Genomic DNA, 23,605 nt, shown 5'->3' on the forward strand with positions numbered 1-23,605 from the left:
GAAACCTGATACCTACAGGTTGTAGGTTGTAGGCCGACAAATGGAGGCATCACTCGCTGATTGTCAGGGGCATACACTCTACAGTCAAGTCCTCCTACTACTCGACGCACCCGTGCTACCTCAACCGTTGTCCTTCCTAGTCTGTCATCCGTGTCTATAAAAGGGAAGGACCTCCATGTTTGTATAAACAGAAAATAAATTTATATAAACAGAAAATAAAAGAAGAGAAAGATGAGTCAAGAAAATGTATTTCTCTAATATTTTGAATGCACCAAATACAAGTATTTATAGGCCTTTTAGCCCTTTAACAGAAGAAGAGAAATGAGTGACTAACTAATAAGAGAAATTTAGTGAACCAAAATAATTTAACTAATTACTCTAACAAATTAACAACTCATTAATGAGTTAGCTCGACACCCCTTGGAAGCCAAGGGTGTAAGAGAATAGACCTTGAGCTTGGTCTTAAGCCTATGAAATGTAACTCCAACTCCAGAGAGGCTTGGTTAAAATATCTACAATTCGAGCCATGGCTGGCAGGTGATGAACAGAGATACGTTTAGCAAGAACTAGGTCTAAAATAAAATATATGTCAATTTCAACATGTTTGGTCTGCGAGTGAAAGAACGAGATTGGCACTAAGATGAACAACACTCAAGTGGTCGCACCACAAAATAGGAGGTTGTTGTAGTGCGAATTTTAGTTCCTGAAACAAAGAACAAAGCCAAGTTAATTCTGTTGCGGCTAGGGTCAAAGCGCAAAATTCAGCTTCAATGCTGGATCAGATGATAACACTATGTTTCTTAGATCTCCAAACAATAGGATTTTCACCCAAAAATATACAGAAGGAGAACTAGATTAGATAGTTTGGACAAGTACAACCCGTGGTTGGAGAGCCTTTGAAGTATCTAAGAATTCGCTTGACAAGTTGCCAATGGAGATGAGCAGGGGCATGCATAAATTGACATACCTTGTTAGCAATCTCAGACCTTGTTAAGGTAACATACTGTAAAGCTCCCACAATGCTTCGGTAAAGATGTACATCTATAAATTTGTCACCGTGTCAAGAGAGGATATTAAAAGGCCACTAACCATTGGAATGGAAATAACTTTGGCTTCAAACATCCGGGCTTTATGCAAGGATATCGTTAATATATTTTTCTTGAGAGAGATACAAACCACTAGAGGAGGGATAAGAAACATTCACGCCAAGAAAAAAAACTCAATTGTCCAAGATCTTTAAGTGAGAACTTCGCATGAAGTAGAGAAATAAGGTCTGTAATATCAGAATAGGAGCTTCTTGTGATGATAATATCATCAACATGAATAAGAATGTAACAGTAATTACCTCCAGAGACATGAATCAACAATAAGGGATCAGACTTAGAATTAAGGAAGCCCAAAGAATGGAGATAAAAGCTCAACTTTTCAAACCATGCACGCGAAGCCCGTTTAAGACCATAGAGTATATTTTTCAGTTTGCAAACGAGTGTATCAGAACCAGTAACAACAAATCCTGGAGGTTGATCCATATGCACTGTTTCATTAAGAAGACCATACAAAAATGCATTGTTGATATCAATTTGTCGAAATACCATCCATAAGCAATGACAAGAGTAAGTAAAATCCATATTGTTATTGGTTTTACAATAGGATTAAACATGGCTCTTTTGGCTCATCGATCTTGGTCGGATCACATCTTTGGACTGATTGCTCGTTTGAGTGTTTTGGGCTCTGATACCATATTAATATTCATGGGGTTCGATCTTAAAACCAATTGGCAATGAGAGGAGTAGCCCATTTCTATTTTAAATCCTTGTTAGGTCCCCTATCTTTTCAATGTGGGATCCTTAACACGCCCCTTCAAGATCGTGGCTCTTTTTGGCTCATCAATATTGGCCGGATCACATTTTTGGACTGGATGCTCGTTTGAGCTTTTGAGCACTGATACCATATCTATATTCATGGGGTTCCATCTCAAAACCAATTGGCAATGAGAGAAGTAGTCCATGTCTATTATAAACCTATGCAAGGTCCCTTTTCTTTGCAACGTGGAATCCTTAACATGTCCCCTCAAGATCTTGCCTCTTTTGACTCATCGATTTTGGCAAGATCCCATTTTTGGACCGGATGATGCTCATTTCAGCTTTTTTTAGGCTCTAATATCATATCAATATTCATGGGGTTCCTTCTCACAAGTAATTGGCAGTGAGAGGAATAGCTCACGTCTATTATAAACCTATGTAAGGTCCCTTATTTTATCAATGTGGGGTCATTAACATGCCCATCAAGATCGTGGCTCTTTTGGCTCATCGATTTTGACCAAATACCATTTTTTGATCAGATGCTCGTTTGAGCGTTTTGAGCTATGATACCATATCAATATTCATGGGGTTCCATCTAAATCAAATTGGCAAAATAATATTTATTCTAAAGTTGAGGGTCATGTGTTCTGGCCTTACGTGGATCCGCCCTGGTCAAAAAATAGCTTTTGGCCAATTGTCTCAAAAATTAAAATATAGTAAATAGGCAAATTAAATAATGTAATATGTCTATTTATTATATAGGTTAGTCCAATCAAAATTTTCCAATAATATGTTAGCCAATCAGATTGTCACATAGCAATGACTCAAGATCGTCAATAGAGAAGTTTGAGTGTAATGTTAGGGTTAACTTTTTACTGTAGAAACATGTGTCGGTAGGCCTGTTTGACCACATTTTTTACCCCTTTCCCATCATTATTTGCCAAAAAGAACAACATATTCTTAAGGTAGAACATGCATATAACATTTCTTGATAAAAGCCAAACTATGGTACTTTAGGAAAAATATGAGAAAAATGCGGTCAAAGTTGGAAGAAAATAACAATTCTCAGTTTTTGCATAATTGTGCCTGGCGCAATTTTGAAGAGCAATTTGGCAAAATGCACGTTTTGATTAATGAACGGCAAAGAGGACATTTCCCACATTTTTAAACCAACTCAAAACCGTGAGTCCAAGTCCGAGAGGGTTGTTAGGTGAATCTCAACCCATTTTCACCTAAAATGGTGGGGAGTTCAACCAACCCAAGGTGCTATATGAGGAAGCCACTCCTCCAGCAGAAAATCATCCATTTCAAGCTCGTTTTCAGCTTCATTTACATTATTTTCATTGTAGAACTCATTCTTAGTCTTAGATTCAAGTTTTCGTTGTTATTTGCTTGTATTTTCGTACTTTATTGCTTTTAATTCAAGTTCTATCATTTGTTCTTCGTTTATTATGTTATTCTTAAGTTCTTTAGCGAGTTTACACTCCTCTCACACTCGAGAGAGAAGAGGGTCAAGCTATAACTCATTGTACGGCTCGATTATTTGTTTTCATACAATGAAAAATACTTCCTTTGTGTTTTCGGGCATTTTCTTTCCTCGAGTGGGGTGTACATTATCATAAAGCAAAGGGAAAATACAATAAACTAGGGCATACACTATACCCAATTACAAACACTTTAGCCGTGAGTGCCTTTGTAAAAGGATCAGCAATATTGTGCTCTGTAGCGATCTTTGTGACAATCACATCTCCTCGCTGCACTATCTCCCGTATAAGGTGGTACTTCCTTTCGATGTGTTTGCCTCTCTTATGGCTTCGAGGTTCTTTAGAATTTGCCGCAGCACCACTGTTATCACAATAAAGTGTGATGGGCAAGTTCATGTTTGGAACGACTTCCAAATCTGTCAAGAACTTTCTAAGCCAAACCATCTCTTTTGTTGCTTCACAAGCTGCAACATATTCAGCCTCCATGGTGGAGTCTGCGATACATCCTTGTTTGATGCTTCGCCAAACTACCGCTCCTCCGTTAAGAGTGAATGCTGACCCCGACGTGGATTTCCTTCAATTCTTGTTTGTTTGGAAGTCAGAGTCAGTGTATCCTGTAAGGATCAAATCCTTAGCGCCATACACGAGCTTGTAGTCCCTTGTTCTCCTAAGATACTTGAGGATTCCCGTAACAGCAGTCCAGTGATCATATCCTGGGTTGGATTGGTACCTACTGACTATCCCTACCGCATAGCAAATGTCAGGCCTAGTGCACAGCATAGCGTACATCAGGCTGCCCACTACTTAAGCATAGGGTATACGTCTCATATCCTCAACTTCTTGAGGTGTCTTAGGACATTGTTCCTTAGACAGATGAATTCCATGCCTGAAGGGTAACAAACCTTTCTTGGAATTCTGCATCGAATATCGAACAAGCATCTTGTCGATATAAGTTGTTTGAGACAAGGCTAACGTTCTGTTCTTACGATCCCTTAGGATTTGGATGCCAAGAACATGCTGAGCTTCTCCCAAATCTTTCATTTGGAACTCAGTCGCTAGCCACTTCTTTATGGCAGTGAGGTATCCTACATCATTCCCAATGAGTAGGATATCATCCACGTACAACACTAAGAAGGCTACAGTGTTGTTGACGATCTTCTTGTATACACAAGGCTCATCAACATTTTGGTCAAAACCATAAGATTTGATCGCAGTTTATCAAACCTTATGTTCCAAGATCGAGATGCTTGTTTGAGTCCACATATGGACCGTTTAAGCTTGCAAACCTTTTGCTCTTGACCTTGTTTTATGAATCCTTCGGGTTGAGACATATAAATACTTTCTTCAAGATTGCCATTCAGAAAAGCAGTCTTGACGTCCATTTGCCATATCTCATAGTCATAATATGTGGCAATGGACAAAAGTATTCTAATAGACTTAAGCATAGCTACAGGGGAGAAGGTTTCTTCATAGTCCACCCCTTCCTTTTGTGTGTAGCCTTTTGCCACATGTCTCGCCTTATAGGTCTGTACCTTTCCTTCGGCGTCTCGTTTTCGCTTGTAGATCCATTTGCACTCTATTGGTTTTACCCCGTCAGGTTGATCTACAAGTTCCCAAACGGAATTGAAGTACATCGACTCCATTTCCAGATCCATTTCTTTGACCCATTTGTCCTTGTTAGTATCTTCCATTGCCTTCTTATAGGTCAATGGATCCTCGACGCCATTGACTGGCTGTTTGCTGAACGCACGCACTAAGCGTGGTAACAATTATATAGATGCAAGCGCACACCTGTCAGAGTAATATAAAATGGATGAAGTATCCAAGTATCGATCCTCAAGGACTTCTAAATAATTTCCAAACTCTAAAGTTTTAAAGAATAGTGAATGTTGGAATGAGTGATTCTTGTAAAATGGGAAGTGGTCACAAATAATGGTTTTGGATTTGGGATTTGGACTTATAATGATAAAACCTAGCCCGAATTACTTCAAGTTAGCCAACAAAGAATCAAGGACATGCTAAGGACAATATGCATTTTACTTTAGAAACCAACGACTACGCTTCTCACTTGACTTATGTCTAAGCAAGTTCAAAGTCCTAAGACATTCCCTAATATGTCTATTATGAGATATATCTTAGTTTTAGGATGGAAATAGTCGCAACCTCGGGTTAAGGTCCTATGTCTAGGCTACTTAAGCGGAACCCTTATGTCTAAGGCGCTCCTCTCCTCAGTTTAACCACTCAGCAATGCAAATAAGCAACCTTTTCAGTATTGACTTGTTAAGACTTACAGTAGCCTTCTCTAAATCCTAACTTTTTGAGAAAACATGTTGAGCAATGAATGGAAAGCAAAAACACTACTTCTTAGTAACCCTTTTTAGAAATAAAAGGCTAACTATCCATAACCGGGCTAGAGACGGGAATTTAGAAAGACATATTGAAGAAAATACAGCATGTAGAGTGGTTGAAATTGAAATGCATGTGTGAAAAACAAAAGTTAACTAACGGAGAGTTTTTATCGGGATTGAGAGCTTCGCCCTTCTATTTTAAGCAAGGGGGAGTGTCACGTGCTCTTTCCTCCAAAAACACAACTCTCTTAACTAAAAAATAAGTAAAGGCAAAGGGAAGATAAGCAAAGTGCTGAATTTTTATATATTTGAATAACTAGAAAATAACTAAGTACAAATGGAAACAAAACAAATCTCAATAAAGGAATGTAAAGTGCTCGGGATTTAAAAACCAAAAGCAACTAATGAAAGCAACTAAAAAGTACTTAGAAAGCAACAAAGAAACACTAAAAGTGATCAAGAGAAGGAAGCAAGGCTTGATCAATTTGGTGGAGAAGTTGCTGGAATTTATAGCTGTGCAGAATTGGTTAGGTAGGTCCTAAAACGATGGTGAATCACCCATTTCCAACTCTTTTGACTGACTAAATCGTGCTCAAACTGATAGTGGAACACTTCTTCTACACGTATGCATCGGTTGGAACCACCAAAACGCATTGGAAGACGCGTTTCATTAAGGGCAAAGTTGGAAGAAACCAGTTTTCTGCAGCCTTCCCAGGCGCCTGGCGCCTCCCATGTAGGTTTTTCCGTCTTTTTGCTTCTTTTGATTAATTTGCACTCCCAAATGGTCCTAAAATGTCATAAATACAATATAAGCCAACCACAAATCATAATATATGAATTTTGCATGAATTGGAACTCAAACGACCGAGAAAAATCCGAAACAAAGCTGAAACATAGTAAAAACAGCATCTAAAACCTTCTTTTTACGCATGTAAACAAGCGTAATCACACCCCCAAACTTAACTGTTTGCTTGTCCTCAAGCAAAACTTAGCAACTTTAATCAGCTTTCTAACACATGGACAAGGAAAAGCAAAAGCAACCGAGATGTTCAATCATAAATTGTCTCAGGGAAAAGATGTCAAAGCCTACCATTCTATTGCCTTTGTAAGCTTAGTCACTATAAACCAAGTTTGAAATGATAAAAACTTTCTCTTTCAAAATCTTTTTTCCTTTCAAACACAGAAAACGTTTTCAAACACCGCTAAGGAATCTGCACACTCCCTCCTTACACTAAGACTTTTACATCCGACAGACCGGCTACTAGCCCCTGAGGTTTCCACACACTAACATCGGTTTCAACCACAGCTACTCGTAGAAAGACTCTGAACTAACAGCTAGGTCATAAAACGACGACAATGAGAAACACGAAGTAACTTATCACCATCTTTACTGCTATTTTCAAAGTCAAACACCCAACCTAAAACTAAATGGGTGTCTACAGTAGGACTCGGAAATCATAACTACATCTTCTTTAACTCTCATTGTTTTTACTACTCTTTTCTTTCTAACACAAGTCTTTTCCCCACTCTTATTTTCTCTCAACAATACTCTTTTTTACTCTTCTGCAATTTTTTTTTCACTTATTCTTTTCAACACTTTCTTTTTGTAATAGCATTTGTTTTTCCAACTGACTCTTTTTCAAAAGAAAATAGCATGATTTTTCAAATATAAATAACACCTTATCTTTCTGAAACAACGACTGACACAACGACTGTCCCCCCCAAACTTAAGAGAGACAGTGTCCTCACTGGGAAAAGACTTTTGCATCGGATGAAAAAAGCTTAACAGTAAAAAGGACAAGGACTTCCTATATAGGGGCAAAGAAAAAGCTTAAAGTTTGTAAAGATCAAAAAGACATAAAAGAAAATGAGTTTATCACATAAACAAAGGAAATAGCTCAAAGCTTAGTCAGGCATAGAACAGAAAACTCAACAATCTCTTATAATCATCATCGACATGAAATCACATGCACAGCACAGATGCTTCAAAATAGGCATGTGAAAAGCTAAACTAAGGTTAAGTGAAGGCATACTTTAAGTGATCAGAAGATAAACGATACTAATTTATACATGCTTCAACTGAGCTCGAAACATAATCAGTACAAAAAACATGCGTAGTAATGCTAGAATATGCAAACTACGTCATTAACCAAAAGAATAAAACACAAAAAATAGCAAAGAAGGAACCTCCCCTTGATGAAGTCGGAGGTTGTGGACTAGGATCAGTGTCAGTACTGGGAGATGGATGACCAAGGATAGCAGCTAGCGCTGGAGGTCATGAAGGTAAAACCGCAAAATCCAATGAAGCCCTTAAGTTGTAGATATGTTGCACGACTTCTCGAACCTGATCTCGCAGTTGTTGGTTCTCCTCTCGAAGACGACGGATCTCCGATGTAGGAGACATCCCAGTACCTTCCCTTCTTTGTAACGCATGGGCGATAATACGCCGAATATTCTTCTCTTCCACAATTGGGGCATCTCTCTTAATTTGATCCTCAGGGAGCTGTACACCTTGTCGCAAGCATAAAGAAGTGACCAATCGTGGGTGATAAAGCTTACCACGTGTCCGGTGGGCACACTCATGGATACTAGTATTGATCAATTCTCTATAATTCACATCTATGCCCTTTAGCATGGCATAAACCAGCAGTGCCCTATCCTGAGTGACATGGTCATCATGCTCCGTTGGCAGAATTCTGTTTTTGACTATGTATAACCATCCTGCAGCAGCTAGGGAAACATCCTCGGGTTTTAGTCGTACCTTGCCATGAGTAGTCAAATCCCAAGTAGCAGAGGGCTTCCCAACACATGCTAGAGCCTCATCAAGCTGTGCTAGAGTCGGAGTCACTAACATCTTATTGCCCACAGCATCTCTGATATTCTCAATGTTGAAGGTGTAGTTGATCTGAGTGGCATCAAACCGTATTTCCTTCCCGCGCACTATGGCTATATGTGACTGGGGATGGACAGCAGCATAGAACTCTCTAACTAACTCCAAAGCCTCACATTGTATGGGCTGAATGAGTGGTCTCCACTCTTTGTCTCTAGCGGTCTCCCTCCAATCATCAGGCACATCTCCTAGAGTGAGATCGAATCCCAATTCTGTCATAATCTTACGGGATTTCATTAATGAAGTTCGAGTGGCTAAATTTGCCGCGTTCCATTTCGTCTCGACCTCCTCTCCCTCAGACAAGTCCAGTTCAATTGTATCAACTGGCCCAGGTGCCACTACCTTCTTCTTAGCTTCAGCTGCTTTAGCTTTCGCAGCTCTCGTTTTAGGTTCATTCATGGGCACTGTCGGCTTCTTAGCCTGAACTGCACGACGTTTTGAACTCTTTCTCTCCCGCCTCTTGTATTGGAACATTTCCCTTATCGTCTGCGTGTCCTCAATATCTTCTTCGCTGGTAGGTTCTTGAGTACTATTCTCCCCAACCTTGGATCTACCTGTATCACACCCAAGCGGGTTAACTGTATTAGAAGGAATAGTGTGAGCATCCCTTACCCCTGGTAGAGTGGCCATCGGTGTGACATACTCATCCGTTGCCAACGGAGTAGATCCAGTTGCCCCAGTAGGCAACTCTTGGTGACTACAAAACGCTCCTTCTGTAGGTGTATCCAATGGGGAAGATTCCTGAGTATCTGTTCTCACCACTTCGTTGTCGGTATCTTCTGTTTCCGGCATATTTGAACAATTGCCTCGAAAAACCAATAGAAAATCATCATTACCATCTTCCGGTGTAATAATCAATGGAGATGAATAAAATTGCTCCTCGTCCCTGTTCTCCATGATTACGCTTGTTTACATGCGTAAAAAGAAGGTTTTAGATGCTATTTTTACAATGTTTCAGCTTTGTTTCGGATTTTTCTCGATCGTTTGAGTTCCAATTCATGCAAAATTCATATATTATTGTTTGTGGTTGGCTTATATTGTATTTATGACATTTTAGGACCATTTGGGAGTGCAAATTAATCAAAAGAAGCAAAAAGACGGAAAAACCTACATGGGAGGCGCTAGGCGCCTGGGAAACCTGCAGAAAAACTGGTTTTCTTCCAACTTTGCCCTTAATGAAACGCGTCTTCCAATGCGTTTTGGTGGTTCCAACCGATGCATACGTGTAGAAGAAGTGTTCCACTATCAGTTTGAGCACGATTTGGTCAGTCAAAAGAGTTGGAAATGGGTGATTCACCATCGTTTTAGGACCTACCTAACCAATTCTGCACAGCTATAAATTCCAGCAACTTTTCCACCAAAATCATCAAGCCTTGCTTCCTTCTCTTGATCATTTTTAGTGTTTCTTTGTTGCTTTCTAAGTACTTTTGAGTTGCTTTCATTAGTTGCTTTTGGTTTTTAAATCCCGAGTACTACATTCTTTTATTGAGCTTTGTTTTGTTTCCATTTGTAGTTAGTTATTTTCTACTTATTCAAATATATAAAAATCTAGCACTTTGCTTATCTTCTCTTTGCCTTTACTTTATCTTTAGTTAAGAGAGTTGTGTTTTTGGAGGAAAGAGCACGTGACACTCTCCCTTGCTTGAAAGAGAAGGGCGAAGCTCTCAATCCCGATAAAAACTCTCCGTTAGTTAACTTTTGTTTTTCACACATGCATTCCACATTCAACCATTTTACTTGCTGTATTTTCTTCAATATGTCTTTCTAAATTCCCGTCTCTAGCCCGGTTATGGATAGTTAGCCTTTTATGTCTAAAAAGGGTTGCTAAGAAGTAGTGTTTTTACTTTCCATTCATTGCTCAACATGTTTTCCCAAAAAGTTAGTATTTAGAGAAGGCCACTGTAAGTCTTAACAAGTCAATACTGAAAAGGTTGCTTATTTGCATTGTTGAGTGGTTAAACCGAGGAGAGGAGCGCCTTAGACATAAGGGTTCCGCTTAAGTAGCCTAGACATAGGACCTTAACCCGAGGTTGCGACTATTTCCATCCTAAAACTAAGATATATCTCATAATAGACATATTAGGGAATGTCTTAGGACTTTGAACTTGCTTAGACATAAGTAAAGTGAGAAGCGTAGTCGTTAGTTTCTAAAGTAAAATGCATATTATCCTTAGCATGTCCTTGATTCTTTGTTGGCTAACTTGAAGTAATTCGGGCTAGGTTTTATCATTATAAGTCCAAATCCCAAATCCAAAACCATTATTTGTGACCACTTCCCATTTTACAAGAATCACTCATTTCAACATTCACTATTCTTTAAAACTTTAGAGTTTGGAAATTATTTAGAAGTCCTTGAGGATCGATACTTGGATACTCCATCCATTTTATATTACTCTGACAGGTGTGCGCTTGCATCTATATAATTGTTACCACGCTTAGTGCGTGCGTTCAGCATAAATGCCCAGTCACTCCATAGTCGAATCCTTAGGCGTCAGACACCTACTACTCCCATCTTCCTCAATTTCTGGGTCTATCATCACCTCCTTGCCCTTCATCTTTTGCCCTATCAACAGCCCGGGCTCTAGCCTATGGCTATGGCTCTTGTTTTGCTCTCCTCCATGCTCATCTCCTGCATCCATTGGCATATTGGTTGAGGTTGGCATCCTAGGAGGGCTCTAAGGGTTTTAGTTGTCCCATGTTGAAGGTACTCAATATGTTAGGGTTCAATTGGGGTGCTTGAGGTCCTCTTTCTAGGAATGGAAGTTGAGGTGGTGGGGAAACTCTAGGTGAAATCATACCATAATTATGTGGAGGTACCCAATGACCCATTCCGTAATAAGGTGGAAGGCTAGGAAATAGAGTAGATGGGTTTGTCATTCCATAAAGATGAACACTAGCTGGAATTTACATTTGGGACAAGGGAAAATGATAGGAAGGAACCGGGTTAAACATAAACGGTTGGTACATACCCGGATTGATCATTGGAGGAAGTTGTTGAGGATTTTCAGCCCTAAACTCACTGTTTTGAGGTATATTAAAGGTGGGTAGTTGCTGAAAATTAACATAACCATGTGGGCTCATTATAGGATGTTGTGTAGGAGCTTGGGATGGAGGACATTCAAATGTTTGAAGGGGGTTTCCTCCCCTAACAGCAGCTAGCCTAGAATCTGAACCCATGTGGTGTTGGAAGTTCTCCAATGGTGGAAAAGGAATGCTTGTAGCATTTGGAGCTTGAGTAGAAGAGGTAAGAAGTGAAGTATGTTGAGAAGAAGAAGCCATAGATGTAAGCAAATGCTGGAAATTTCTTCTTCTTTTTGGTGGTGGCTGAAAATCGAAAACAAGGGTGATGAAGGGAGTGGGTTTTGCCGAAAAAACAAGGGGAAGAAGAGAGTTGTGTGGGTTTTGGTGGAGTTGTAAAGCTTAGGCAATGGGTCTATTTAAAGCTTTCCCCAAACTAAATCCTAAATGGAAACGGATTGACATTTAAGTTCAACTAAGTTTCCTAAACCTAAAAGGAAAAGAAAACAAATTTGAATACAAAATAGGATTAGGGAAACAAAATTTGAGTTTGAAGAGAAGTTTTTAAAGTTAAATCATAGAGGATTAATGTTTGACCCAAAATAAAACCCATATTATCGAAAATTAAAACCCAAACCGAGAAGGAAAATATTTTCGAATTGCTGGAAAAACAGGGCAGGCGCCAGGCGCCTGCGTGATTTATTTTCGCAAAGGGCAGGCGCCAGGCGCCTGCGTAATTCTTTTTTTTTTTCAACGTTTTTTTTCTTTCTTTTTGTTTTTTTCAACGTTTTCAAAAACATTCTCTTAATAAGAAAAACTTTATAATTAAACAACAAGAAAATACAAGATACAAAGACTTCCTTCCTTTACTTTTGTTCTTTAAAAAACGGATAAGAAGGAAAAAAAACATTTTTCGCAAAAATTTATTGACCTGAAAGTTGAATAGAGGTTTTTCCTCTATCCACTGGTTCTCCAAAATACGGCTTAAGTCTCTGCCCATTTACTTTAAAAATACTTCCCTTAGAGTCAACTAGATCCACTGCCCCATATGGGTAGTCTTTAAAAACTTTAAAGAGACCAGACCATCTAGACTTAAGTTTCCCAGGAAAAAGTTTCAACCTAGAATTGAATAACAGAACCAGATCACCTTCTTGAAGATTGTTCGGCCGAAGACGCCTATCATGCCACTGTTTAGTTTTTTCCTTAAACAACTTAGCATTCTCATAAGAAAAGTGCCCGTGTTCTTCTAATTCCAACAATTGTAACTTCCTCGCTTCACCTGCAGCCAACAAATCAAAATTTAATTTCTTAGTAGCCCAAAATGCTTTATATTCTAGCTCAAGAGGCAAATGACATGCTTTTCCAAAAACTAGCCTATAGGGGGACATGCCGAGGGGATTCTTAAATGCTGTCCTATATGCCCAAAGTGAATCATCAAGCTTAAAAGACCAATCCCTACGGTTGAGATTTACAGTTTTTTCTAAAATGTTTTTTATCTCCCTATTAGATATTTCGGCTAACCCATTCGACTGAGGATGATATGTTGTTGCAACCCTATGACGCACATTGTATTTAGTCAGCAACTTTTGCATAGACCTATTCACAAAATGAGCTCCCCCATCGCTTATCAGACAACGCGGGGTTCCATAACGCGTAAAAATGTGCTTTTGCAGAAAACGAATGACAACTTTTGAATCATTGGTAGCAGTTGCAATGGCTTCTATCCATTTCGAAACATAATCTACTGCTAACAATATATAAAGCTTACCATTAGAAGATGGAAATGGACCCATAAAATCTATACCCCACACATCAAATATTTCAATCCCAGGATCGGAGTTTGAGGCATTTCGTGGCGTTTAGATATATTACCTGTCCGTTGGCATTTATCACAAACCTGGGCAAACTTATGTGCATCTTTGAATAGAGTGGGCCAAAAGAACCCACTTTGCAAAACTTTGGCTGCGGTTTTGTGTCCTGCAAAATGTCCTCCATATGGAGACATATGACAAGCGTCTAATATCGCCTCGTGCTCTTCTTCTACGACACACCTACGTAAGATATTGTCAGGTCCCAGCTTATATAAAAAAGGCTCATCCCAACGATAACATCGAACTTCATTTAGAAATTTCTTTACCTGTTGCTTGTTGAACTCATAAGGAACTATTCGACTTACCAAATAATTTGCTATATCGGCATACCACAGAACTGAATCAACTCGCAAGAGTTGCTCGTCAATAAACTGTTCACGTATAACAGTTCCATTATCGCAGAGCGGGGATTCCAATCTAGACAGGTGATCAGCAACTTGGTTTTCAGTACCCTTCCTGTCCCTAACTTCAATATCAAACTCTTGAAGTAACAAAATCCACCGTATCAAACGTGGTTTAGCATCTTTTTTAGCAAATAAATATTTTAAAACAAAATGGTCGGTAAAAACAATGACTTTTGTGCCTATCAAGTAAGACCTAAACTTATCAAAGGCGAACACAACTGCTAACAGTTCCTTCTCAGTAGTAGTGTAATTGAGTTGTGCACCGGTCAGAGTCTTACTAGTATAATACACAGGATGCAAGATCTTGTTTTTACGTTGTCCTAACATAGCTCCTATTGCATAATCACTGGCATCACACATGAGCTCGAAAGGTAAATCCCAATTAGGTTCGATAATTATAGGGGCTGAACTTAGAGCAACTTTCAACATTTCAAATGATTTTAAACAGTCATCATCAAAAACAAATGGTCTATCATGTTCTAACAATTGACACAAGGGTTTAGAAATTTTAGCAAAGTCTTTTATAAAGCGGCAGTAAAATCCCCTATGCCCTAAAAAACTTCTAATCCCTTTGACATTTGTAGGAGGAGGTAGCTTTGAAATGATGTCTATCTTAGCGTGGTCTACCTCGATTCCTTGCTTGGAAATTTTGTGACCCAAAACAATACCCTCTTGTACCATGAAATGACACTTCTCCTAAGCGGTTGAGATGAGCTCATTCTCCTCGTTGGCCACGACGGTTATACCCCCTTTCTTTGGTACACACTGTACTGGACTTACCCAGCTGCTGTCGGATATTGGGTATATAACACCGGCGTCAAGCCATTTAAGAATTTCTTTCCTTACAGCCTCTTTCATCTTCGGGTTCAACCGCCTTTGACTCTCAATAGAGTTCTTAGCATCTTCTTCCAATAGAATTTTGTGCATGCAAAAGGCCGGGCTTATCCCTCGGATATCTGCTATCGTCCATCCAATGGCCTTTCTGTGTTTCTCCAAAATCTGCAATAAAGAATATTCATTAGTAGGTGATAAATTGGAAGCTATAATAACTGGTAAAGTGTCGTTATCCCCTAGATACGCATATTTCAAATGCGACGGCAATGGCTTCTGCTCCAAAGTGGGTGGTTCCACTATGGACGGAAGTAACGACTTGCATTCTTCTTTTTGTATTTTTTCAACAGGATTGGTCACATCTTCCGGTCCTTCTGCCATCTTATCAAGCTCTTCTTCAATCTCTGTAACTAACAAGTCATAAAACTCATCAAACATAACAGGATTCAAGCTATTTATAGCAGAGCACTCTTCAAAGTCTCCTGGTAATTTCATGGCGTCTAGAACGTTAAATTTAACTTCTTCATTATTTACCCTCATTGTAATTTCTCCCTTCCTCACATTAAGAACTGTATCCCCAGTGGCTAGAAATGGTCTTCCCAAAATAATGGGAACGTCTAAGTCTGCCTCGCAATCTAGAATGATAAAGTCTGCAGGGAAAATGAATTTGTCCACCTGGACTAAAACATCTTCTATCTTTCCCTCAAGTCTTATGATAGATCTATCTGCTAGTTGGAGGGTAACCGTAGTAGGTCTAGCTTCTCCTATGCCCAAAGATTTGAAAACTGATAATGGCATAAGATTAATGCTAGCGCCTAGATCACATAATGCCCTTCCTAAGTTTTTTCCTCCTATGGAACATGGAATGGTAAAACTGCCAGGATCGTTACATTTCATGGGTAGCGGGCTACCTACAGCTTCACTACTACATTTTGTCATGGCTACCAGTTCATGCTCTCCTATCTTTTTCTTCCTAGAAACTATATCTTTCAAAAACTTAGCATAATTTGGCATCTGTTCTAGAGCATCCACTAATGGTATATTTATATGCAATTGTTTTAAAATATCTAAAAATTTTCTAAACTGGGAATCATTATTTTTCTTAACTAATCTTTGTGGAAACGGGGGAGTAGGGGTAAAAGAAGGTTGTACCTGTGGAGGAACACTCGGGGTGTCCTCATTACCTTTTCTAATATATTCTTTTTCTGGTGTTGTTGGATTTTCTGGTATCTTTACAGTTGGTTCAGTGGACAGAATCTGTACATCTGTTGTTGGCATTGTTGGTCCATCATATGCCAGTCCACTCCTAAGGGTGACAGCTTTGCACTGTTCTTTCCCTTCTCGTTTTGGTAATTCAGTATGGCCTGGAAAAGAACCTTGTGGTCTATTCTTCAATTCATTCGCGAGCTATCCCAATTGGGTCTCAAAATTCCTCATTGATGCCGCTTGGGATTGTATCACTGCGTCGGTTCGGGCCATGTACTCCTTCATCATATTCTCAAGATTTGAGTTGTTATTTTGAACTGGTGGAGTCTGTGTTCTCTGATTGTACTGCTGTTGCGGTGGTGGGATGTATTGCTGTGTAGGTGGAACATAGGGCTGCTTGTTCTGCTGGCTCTGCCCTTGATTAAAACCGCTCGAACCTCCTTGACCTCCCCATGAGAAATTAGGGTGGTGCCTCCAACCTGGGTTGTAGGTGTTCGAATATGGGTTAAAGTTCCTATTGTTCCCATGTCCTACATAAAAAACAGAAGCAGGGTTACGTGGACAATTATCATAAATATGGTTTTCACTACAAAATGAACAAATGAGATCGTTGACTTGGCAAACAGGGGCAGGAGTGCAATAATCCGACTGCACAGGTTGTATCGGTGTGGCTAATGGATTTTTTATTCCCAACGCCATCTCTTTCAGCCTCTGGTTCATTGTAACCATCTCTTTTTGCATCGAGGTCGCAATGTCCAGAGCCAAAACTCCAGCTGGATCTTGCTTCTTTGGTGCTGCCCTAGATCTTTGCGAACACCATAGTTCGTTGTGTGAAGCTAAGTCATTTAGGATGTCAACTATCTCGTTGAATGTGTTCTTTGTAAAGGCTCCGTTGGCAGCATTGTTTAGCATCATCTTAGTAGGATGATCTAAACCTCTAAAGAAATGTTCTATCTGGATGCATGCCAGCAAGCCATGGTTCGAACATTTCCTGATTAGTTCTTTAAATCTCTCCCACGCCTCGTGAACAGGTTCACGATCATACTGTCTAAAGGAATGATCTCCTCTCTGATATCAGCGTGGCGAGTAGGTAGGAAGAATTTTGTTAAGAACTTCTCCACTAACGACCCCCATGTGGTGATGGATCCCGGTGGAAATGCATTGAGCCATGCTCTAGCTTGGTCCTTCAAAGAAAATGGAAAAAGTGTTAGTCTCAGAGCATCGTCTATTATACCAGGTAATCGAAATGCATTTGCAATTTGAATGAATGATTTCAGATGATCTATAAAACATGCATACATACATTAAATGTTATAATGCATGTATGCATGTTTTATTTTCATAATTAATATAAGTGTTGTATTAATTAGATGAAAATAAAGTTGCATTGAGCATGACATTTTTTTGGATAATATAATTGTTATATTAATGTATGCTTTCAACGCATGTTTATAGTTTTAATTTCTTAAAATTGTATAAGAGTTATAAAATGTGGTAGATAGAAATTAAAATCTATAATAAAGTGTTGCATGCAAACATAAGGTCTAAGTTAATTAATTTTATAGCGGTTTAAAATTAATTAGACCTTAGGTTGTATCTTCTAATGTGATTAGGGGGTAGTCTTTTATTTTGTTTTAACTAGGTTTAAAATGAAATAACAAAAGACTAAATATAAAATGTTGTCTATAAGGGAACCCTGTCTAAGGAAGGTTCTGTCTAGGCTGAGGTATTTAAGCTGACCGTAAGGGAACACCTCTACCTGGGAACCGACCTGGGGGTTGAATTAGTCAATATTTTATATGCAAGCAATAATGTCGTTGGTTCATTAAAGTGTTTAACGAACTAAAACATTATTGTACAACTTCCGATATAATAGTTATATTGGGCCGACTAAAAATACACTTAGTTAATTTCACTTAGCTGGGATTTATCTACGTAATATACCCTAGTCTTAGATTACTAAGTGGGAGCAAAAGAGAATATGTAATATACAACGTATATATTTGATATACAAAGTATATATAACATACTTTACTCTTTCTCTCACGTTCTCCATTAAATTCACGCTGTGAGTTCCATGCTCGGCCTCGTGTCGCCCTGGGCGCGGCCTCCCTACGAAGGTGTTTGCATGGTTCAATATCGAGGTGAATGGAGATAGTATTCATAGTAAGTGGGAGAAGGACGTGTGACAACACATCCTGCGGTCTCCGCCATTGGTTTGCACCGTGAGGTTTCATACATGACCTGCGTGTTGTCCTGGAGCGACCATCCCTACGGAGGGTTCATTGTATGGAAATCAAAATCAAGGCAAACTCCAGAAATGGATAGGAGTCTCTTAGGTTTTGCTCCAATATTTTCCTTCCCTACGGTAGGATTATTCGGGTGGACCTCTGAAATCCGAAAATGTTGGGTCACACGTACGAGGAGTTGTTAAGTTAGTTAGCAATTTCCTGACCAAATAAACGATGACTAAAATTTATAGGAATAAGAGTTATTCTAGTGTAAAATTTAGTTGAGAATGTCTCAATTCAGTGAAGGAGTACCTGTCCGCCCTATGGTGGCTGTTGCTCTAAATCACTGAAGCGTCGCTGCAAAAGCATTTTTTTAGGGTGCTTAATTACTTTTGCTAAATTTTGATTGGGTTTAAAAGGTTAATGCATGAAACTAATATAGATTTGTTTTTACTTTCAGCATGTCTACTTATATTATTGCCCTCTTAGCCGCGCAAAGACTTAATGGCGAAAATTACAAACAATGGAAGTCAAACCTAAATACTATTCTCGTGATAGATGATCTTAGGTTCGTCTTGCAAGAGGATTGCCCTCAAGCTCCTGTGCCTAACGCCACTGTGGCGGTGCGCAACGCCTATGACAGGTGGATCAAGGCCAATGACAAGGCCAAGGTCTACATCTTGGCGAGCATATCTGATGTGCTTGCCAAGAAGCACGAGGACACGGTCACCGCTAAGGAGATCATGGACTCGCTGCAGAGCATTTTTGGACAACGGTCCTCACAGGCTTGACATGAAGCCCTTAAGTTCATTTACAACCCCCGCATGAAGGAGGGCTCCTCAGTGCGAGAACATGTTCTCAACCTGATGGTCCACTTCAACGTGGCTGAGTCGAACGGGGCTATCATAGACGAGCAGTGTCAGGTCAGCTTTATTCTGGAATCTCTTCCGTAGAGTTTCCATCCATTCCGCAGCAATGCGGTTATGAATAAGCTGGAGTACACTCTTACCACGCTCCTAAACGAGCTTCAGACCTACCAGTCTCTTATGAAATGTAAGGGACAAGAAGGGGAGGCAAATGTTGCCACCTCAAAGAGGTTCAACAGAGGATCGTCCTCTGGAACCAGGTCTACGCCCTCTTCTTCTGGAAGTAAGACTTTTAAGAAGAAGAAGGCTGCTGGTAAGGGGTCTAAACCTGACTCAGTTGCTGCTGTCCAGAAAGGCAAGGTCAAGGTTGCAGAGACAGGAAAGTGTTTCCACTGCAATATGGACGGGCATTGGAAGCGCAAATGCCCAAAATAATTGGCCGAGAAGAAAAAAGCCAACGAAGGTAAATATGATTTACTTGTATTGGAAACATGTTTAGTGGAGAATGATGACTCCGCCTGGATACTGGATTCAGGAGCCACTAATCACGTTTGTTCTTCATTTAAGGGAATTAGTTCCTGGAGGCAGCCTGACGCCGGAGAGATGACTCTCAAGGTCGGAACGGGAAAGGTCGTCTCAGCTATGGCGGTAGGGGAGCTCAAGTTGTTTACAAACAATAATATGTATATATTATTAGATAATGTGTACGTTGTTCCTAAAATTAAAAGGAACTTAATTTCAATTTCTTGTTTGTTAGAACATATGTATTCAATTTCTTTTCATATGAATGAAGCGTTCATTTCGAGAAAAGGTGTTAATATTTGTTCTGCCTTGCTTGAAAACAACTTGTATGTGCTAAGACCAACCATAACTAAAGTAGTTTTAAATACCGAGTTGTTTCAAAATGCTAGAACTCAAAATAAAAGGAAAAAAGTTTCTCAAAAGGAAGATACCTATCTTTGGCACTTAAGATTATGTCACATTAATCTCAATAGGATTGGGAGGTTGGTTAAGAATGGCATTCTAAGTGAGTTAGAAGACGATCCTTTACCACCATGTGAGTCTTGTCTTGAAGGCAAAATGACTAAAAGACCTTTTACTGGAAAAGGTTATAGAGCCAAAGAGCCCTTAGAACTTATACATTCAGACCTTTGTGGTCCGATGAATGTTAGAGCTCGAGGAGGGTATGAATACTTCATCTCTTTTATCGATGATTATTCAAGGTATGGTTATTTATACCGAATGCAACATAAGTCTGAAGCTCTTGAAAAGTTCAAGGAGTACAAGACTGAAGTTGAAAATCAATTAGGTAAAACCATTAAAACACTTCGATCAGATCGGGGTGGAGAGTATATGGACTTGAGATTCCAGGACTATATGATGGAACATGGAATCACGCCCCAACTCTCAGCCCCTGGTACACCTCAACAAAACGATGTATCAGAAAGGAGAAACAGAACCCTGTTGGACATGGTTCGATCAATGATGAGCTATGCTCAGTTGCCTAACTCGTTTTGGGGATATGCAGTGGAGACTGCAGTTTATATTTTGAACGTAATTCCATCAAAGAGTGTTTCTGAAACACCCTTTGAGCTGTGGAAGGGTCGTAAACCTAGTTTACGTCACTTTCGCATTTGGGGATTCCCGACACACGTGCTCATGACTAACCCGAAGAAACTGGAACCTCGTTCAAAAGTATGCCTATTCGTAGGTTACCCTAAAGAGACGAGAGGTGGTCTCTTCTTCGATCATAAAGAAAACAGAGTGTTTGTATCGACAAATGCTACTTTCTTAGAAGAAGACCATGTTCGAGATCATAAACCACAGAGTAAGGTAGTAATTAACGAGATTTCCGAAGAGGCTACAAACACGTCAACAAGAGTTGTTGGTCAAACTGGCACTACAACAAGAGTTGTTGATGAAGCCAGCACATCGCGTCAGTCTCATCCACCTCAAGTGTTGAGGGTGCCTCGACGTAGTGGGAGGATTGTGTCACAACCTGACCGCTACGTGGATTTAGTTGAAACTCAAGTTGTCATACCTGATGATGGCTGATTACGCTTGTTTACATGCGTAAAAAGAAGGTTTTAGATGCTGTTTTTACTATGTTTTAGCTTTATTTCGGATTTTTCTCGGTCGTTTGAGTTCCAATTCATGCAAAATTCATATATTATGGTTTGTGGTTGGCTTATATTGTATTTATGACATTTTAGGACCATTTGAGAGTGCAAATTAATCAAAAGAAGCAAAAAGACGGAAAAACCTACATGGGAGGCGCCAGGCGCCTGGGAAGGCTGCAGAAAACTGGTTTTCTTCCAACTTTGCCCTTAATGAAACGTGTCTTCCAATGCGTTTTGGTGGTTCCAACCGATGCATACGTGTAGAAGAAGTGTTTCACTATCAGTTTGAGCACGATTTGGTCAGTCAAAAGAGTTGGAAATGGGTGATTCACCATCATTTTAGGACCTACCTAACCAATTCTGCACAGCTATAAATTCCAGCAGCTTCTCCACCAAATTCATCAAGTCTTGCTTCCTTCTCTTGATCATTTTTAGTGTTTCTTTGTTGCTTTCTAAGTACTTTTGAGTTGCTTTCATTAGTTGCTTTTGGTTTTTAAATCCCGAGTACATTACATTCCTTTATTGAGCTTTGTTTTGTTTCCATTTGTACTTAGTTATTTTCTACTTATTCAAATATATAAAAATCCAGCACTTTGCTTCTCTTCTCTTTGCCTTTACTTTATTTTTTAAGAGAGTTGTGTTTTTGGAGGAAAGAGCACGTGACACTCCCCCTTGCTTGAAAGAGAAGGGCGAAGCTCTCAATCCCGAGAAAAACTCTCCGTTAGTTAACTTTTATTTTTCACACATGCATTCCACATTCAACCATTTTACTTGCTGTATTTTCTTCAATATGTCTTTCTAAATTCCCGTCTCTAGCCCGGTTATGGATAGTTAGCCTTTTATTTCTAATAAGGGTTGCTAAGAAGTAGTGTTTTTGCTTCCCATTCATTGCTCAACATGTTTTCCCAAAAAGTTAGGATTTAGAGAAGGCCACTGTAAGTCTTAACAAGTCAATACTGAAAAGGTTGCTTATTTGCATTGTTGAGTGGTTAAACCGAGGAGAGGAGCGCCTTAGACATAAGGGTTTCGCTTAAGTAGCCTAGACATAGGACCTTAACCCAAGGTTGCGACTATTTCCATCCTAAAACTAAGATATCTCTCGTAATAGACATATTAACGAATGTCTTAGGACTTTGAACTTGCTTAGACATAAGTCAAGTGAAAAGCGTAGTCGTTGGTTCCTAAAGTAAAATGCATATTGTCCTTAGCATATCCTTGATTCTTTGTTGGCTAACTTGAAGTAATTCGGGCTAGGTTTTATCATTATAAGTCCAAATCCCAAATCCAAAACCATTATTTGTGACCACTTCCCATTTTACAAGAATCACTCATTTCAACATTCACTATTCTTTGAAACTTTAGAGTTTGTAAATTATTTAGAAGTTCTTGAGGATCGATACTTGGATACTCCATCCATTTTATATTATTCTGACAAGTGTGCGCTTGCATCTATATAATTGTTACCACGCTTAGTGCGTGCGTTCAGCAACAACCAGTCAAGTTTTTGGCGCCGTTGCGAGGGACTTTAATTTTAAAATTATTTTAAAATTCTTTTAGTTTTTATTTTTGTGAATTGTTGTTGGGTGTAATTTCCTTCCTAGCATCCATAACGCTAGACAAATAGGCCCAGGCACCACGCTGGAGAAGATGGCTGGCCTTCAGTGCCGACACCACCCACGGGACCCCGACCTTGACTCCTTTAAAGGTAAAGTTTTGTTCGGAGGGCAGGCGAAAGCTAACTTCCTTCTTCGAGCAATCAATATTAGCCCGGTTGGCAGCTAACCAATCCATGCCTAGTATCACATTGAAATCCTGCATGTCCAGTTGGATTAATTTCACCTTCAAGGCCTGACCACCGAAAGAGAGCTGGCCTCATTTCACCACTTGACTAGTGACCAACACAGATCCTGACGGTGTGGATACTGACAACAAAAAGCCTAACGGTTCTAGCTCTAGGTCCACATGTCGAACAAAGGTAGATGCAATGAAAGAATGACTAGATCCAGAGTCAAATAATGCGTAAGCAGGCATACTAAGCACTAAAACAGTCTCTGTGACCACCGCCTCGGCATGCTCAACATTTCCCCTGGTGAGAGCGAAGACGCGCGCCCTGTGGGTCCCACCTTGAGCTGCCGCTGTCGTAGGGATCCTCTGACCTAAAGCTTCGGTATTCGAGCCGGTCATCAGACACTCCCTTGCGAAATGTCCTTCCTTCTAGCACCTGTAACAAATTTTTTTCCCGCCCAACATGGTCCAACATGGCTCTTCTTACAAGAGGGGCACACCGGAGAAGCAGTTTGCCTTTGCACAAGATGCTGGTGTCCTCTTGTGGGTTGACTGGAGGAGAACGATGCAAATTTCCTCTTGACCCCCGAGCTGGAGCCCATCACCTGCTCAGACTGAGGCTCCTCGAGACATTTGTCTATAACCAACGCACACCTGACCGCCGCTGCATAAGTAGTTGAATCCTTGAGAACAAGTAGCCCCTTGATCTCCCTACGCAAACCGTCAATGAACTTGTCAATCTTTAATTG

General features: G+C 39.8%; 1 protein-coding gene and 1 non-coding gene across 2 annotated transcripts in view; one reads left to right on the forward strand and one right to left on the reverse strand.

Annotated features, from left to right (window-relative positions):
* Positions 1-23,255, reverse strand: part of LOC148210329 (uncharacterized) — a 165,358-nt gene extending 142,103 nt beyond the window's left edge. Inside the window, 5 exon segments of the mRNA XM_088126293.1 lie at positions 12,690-13,370; positions 13,373-13,439; positions 13,569-13,996; positions 22,706-22,883; positions 22,995-23,255. Of these exon segments, the coding sequence (XP_087982419.1) occupies positions 12,690-13,370; positions 13,373-13,439; positions 13,569-13,996; positions 22,706-22,883; positions 22,995-23,255 (1,615 nt within the window).
* Positions 16,825-16,930, forward strand: LOC148210333 (small nucleolar RNA R71). Its single transcript, XR_015792537.1, has one exon. It is a non-coding gene; the product is annotated as a small nucleolar RNA R71 (small nucleolar RNA).
* Positions 23,256-23,605: the final 350 nt, after the last annotated feature.

Source organism: Momordica charantia (genome assembly GCF_013281855.1).
Source record: "Momordica charantia cultivar OHB3-1 chromosome 7 unlocalized genomic scaffold, Mcharantia_2.0 BLBB01000007.1, whole genome shotgun sequence".
Taxonomy (NCBI): Eukaryota; Viridiplantae; Streptophyta; class Magnoliopsida; order Cucurbitales; family Cucurbitaceae; genus Momordica; species Momordica charantia.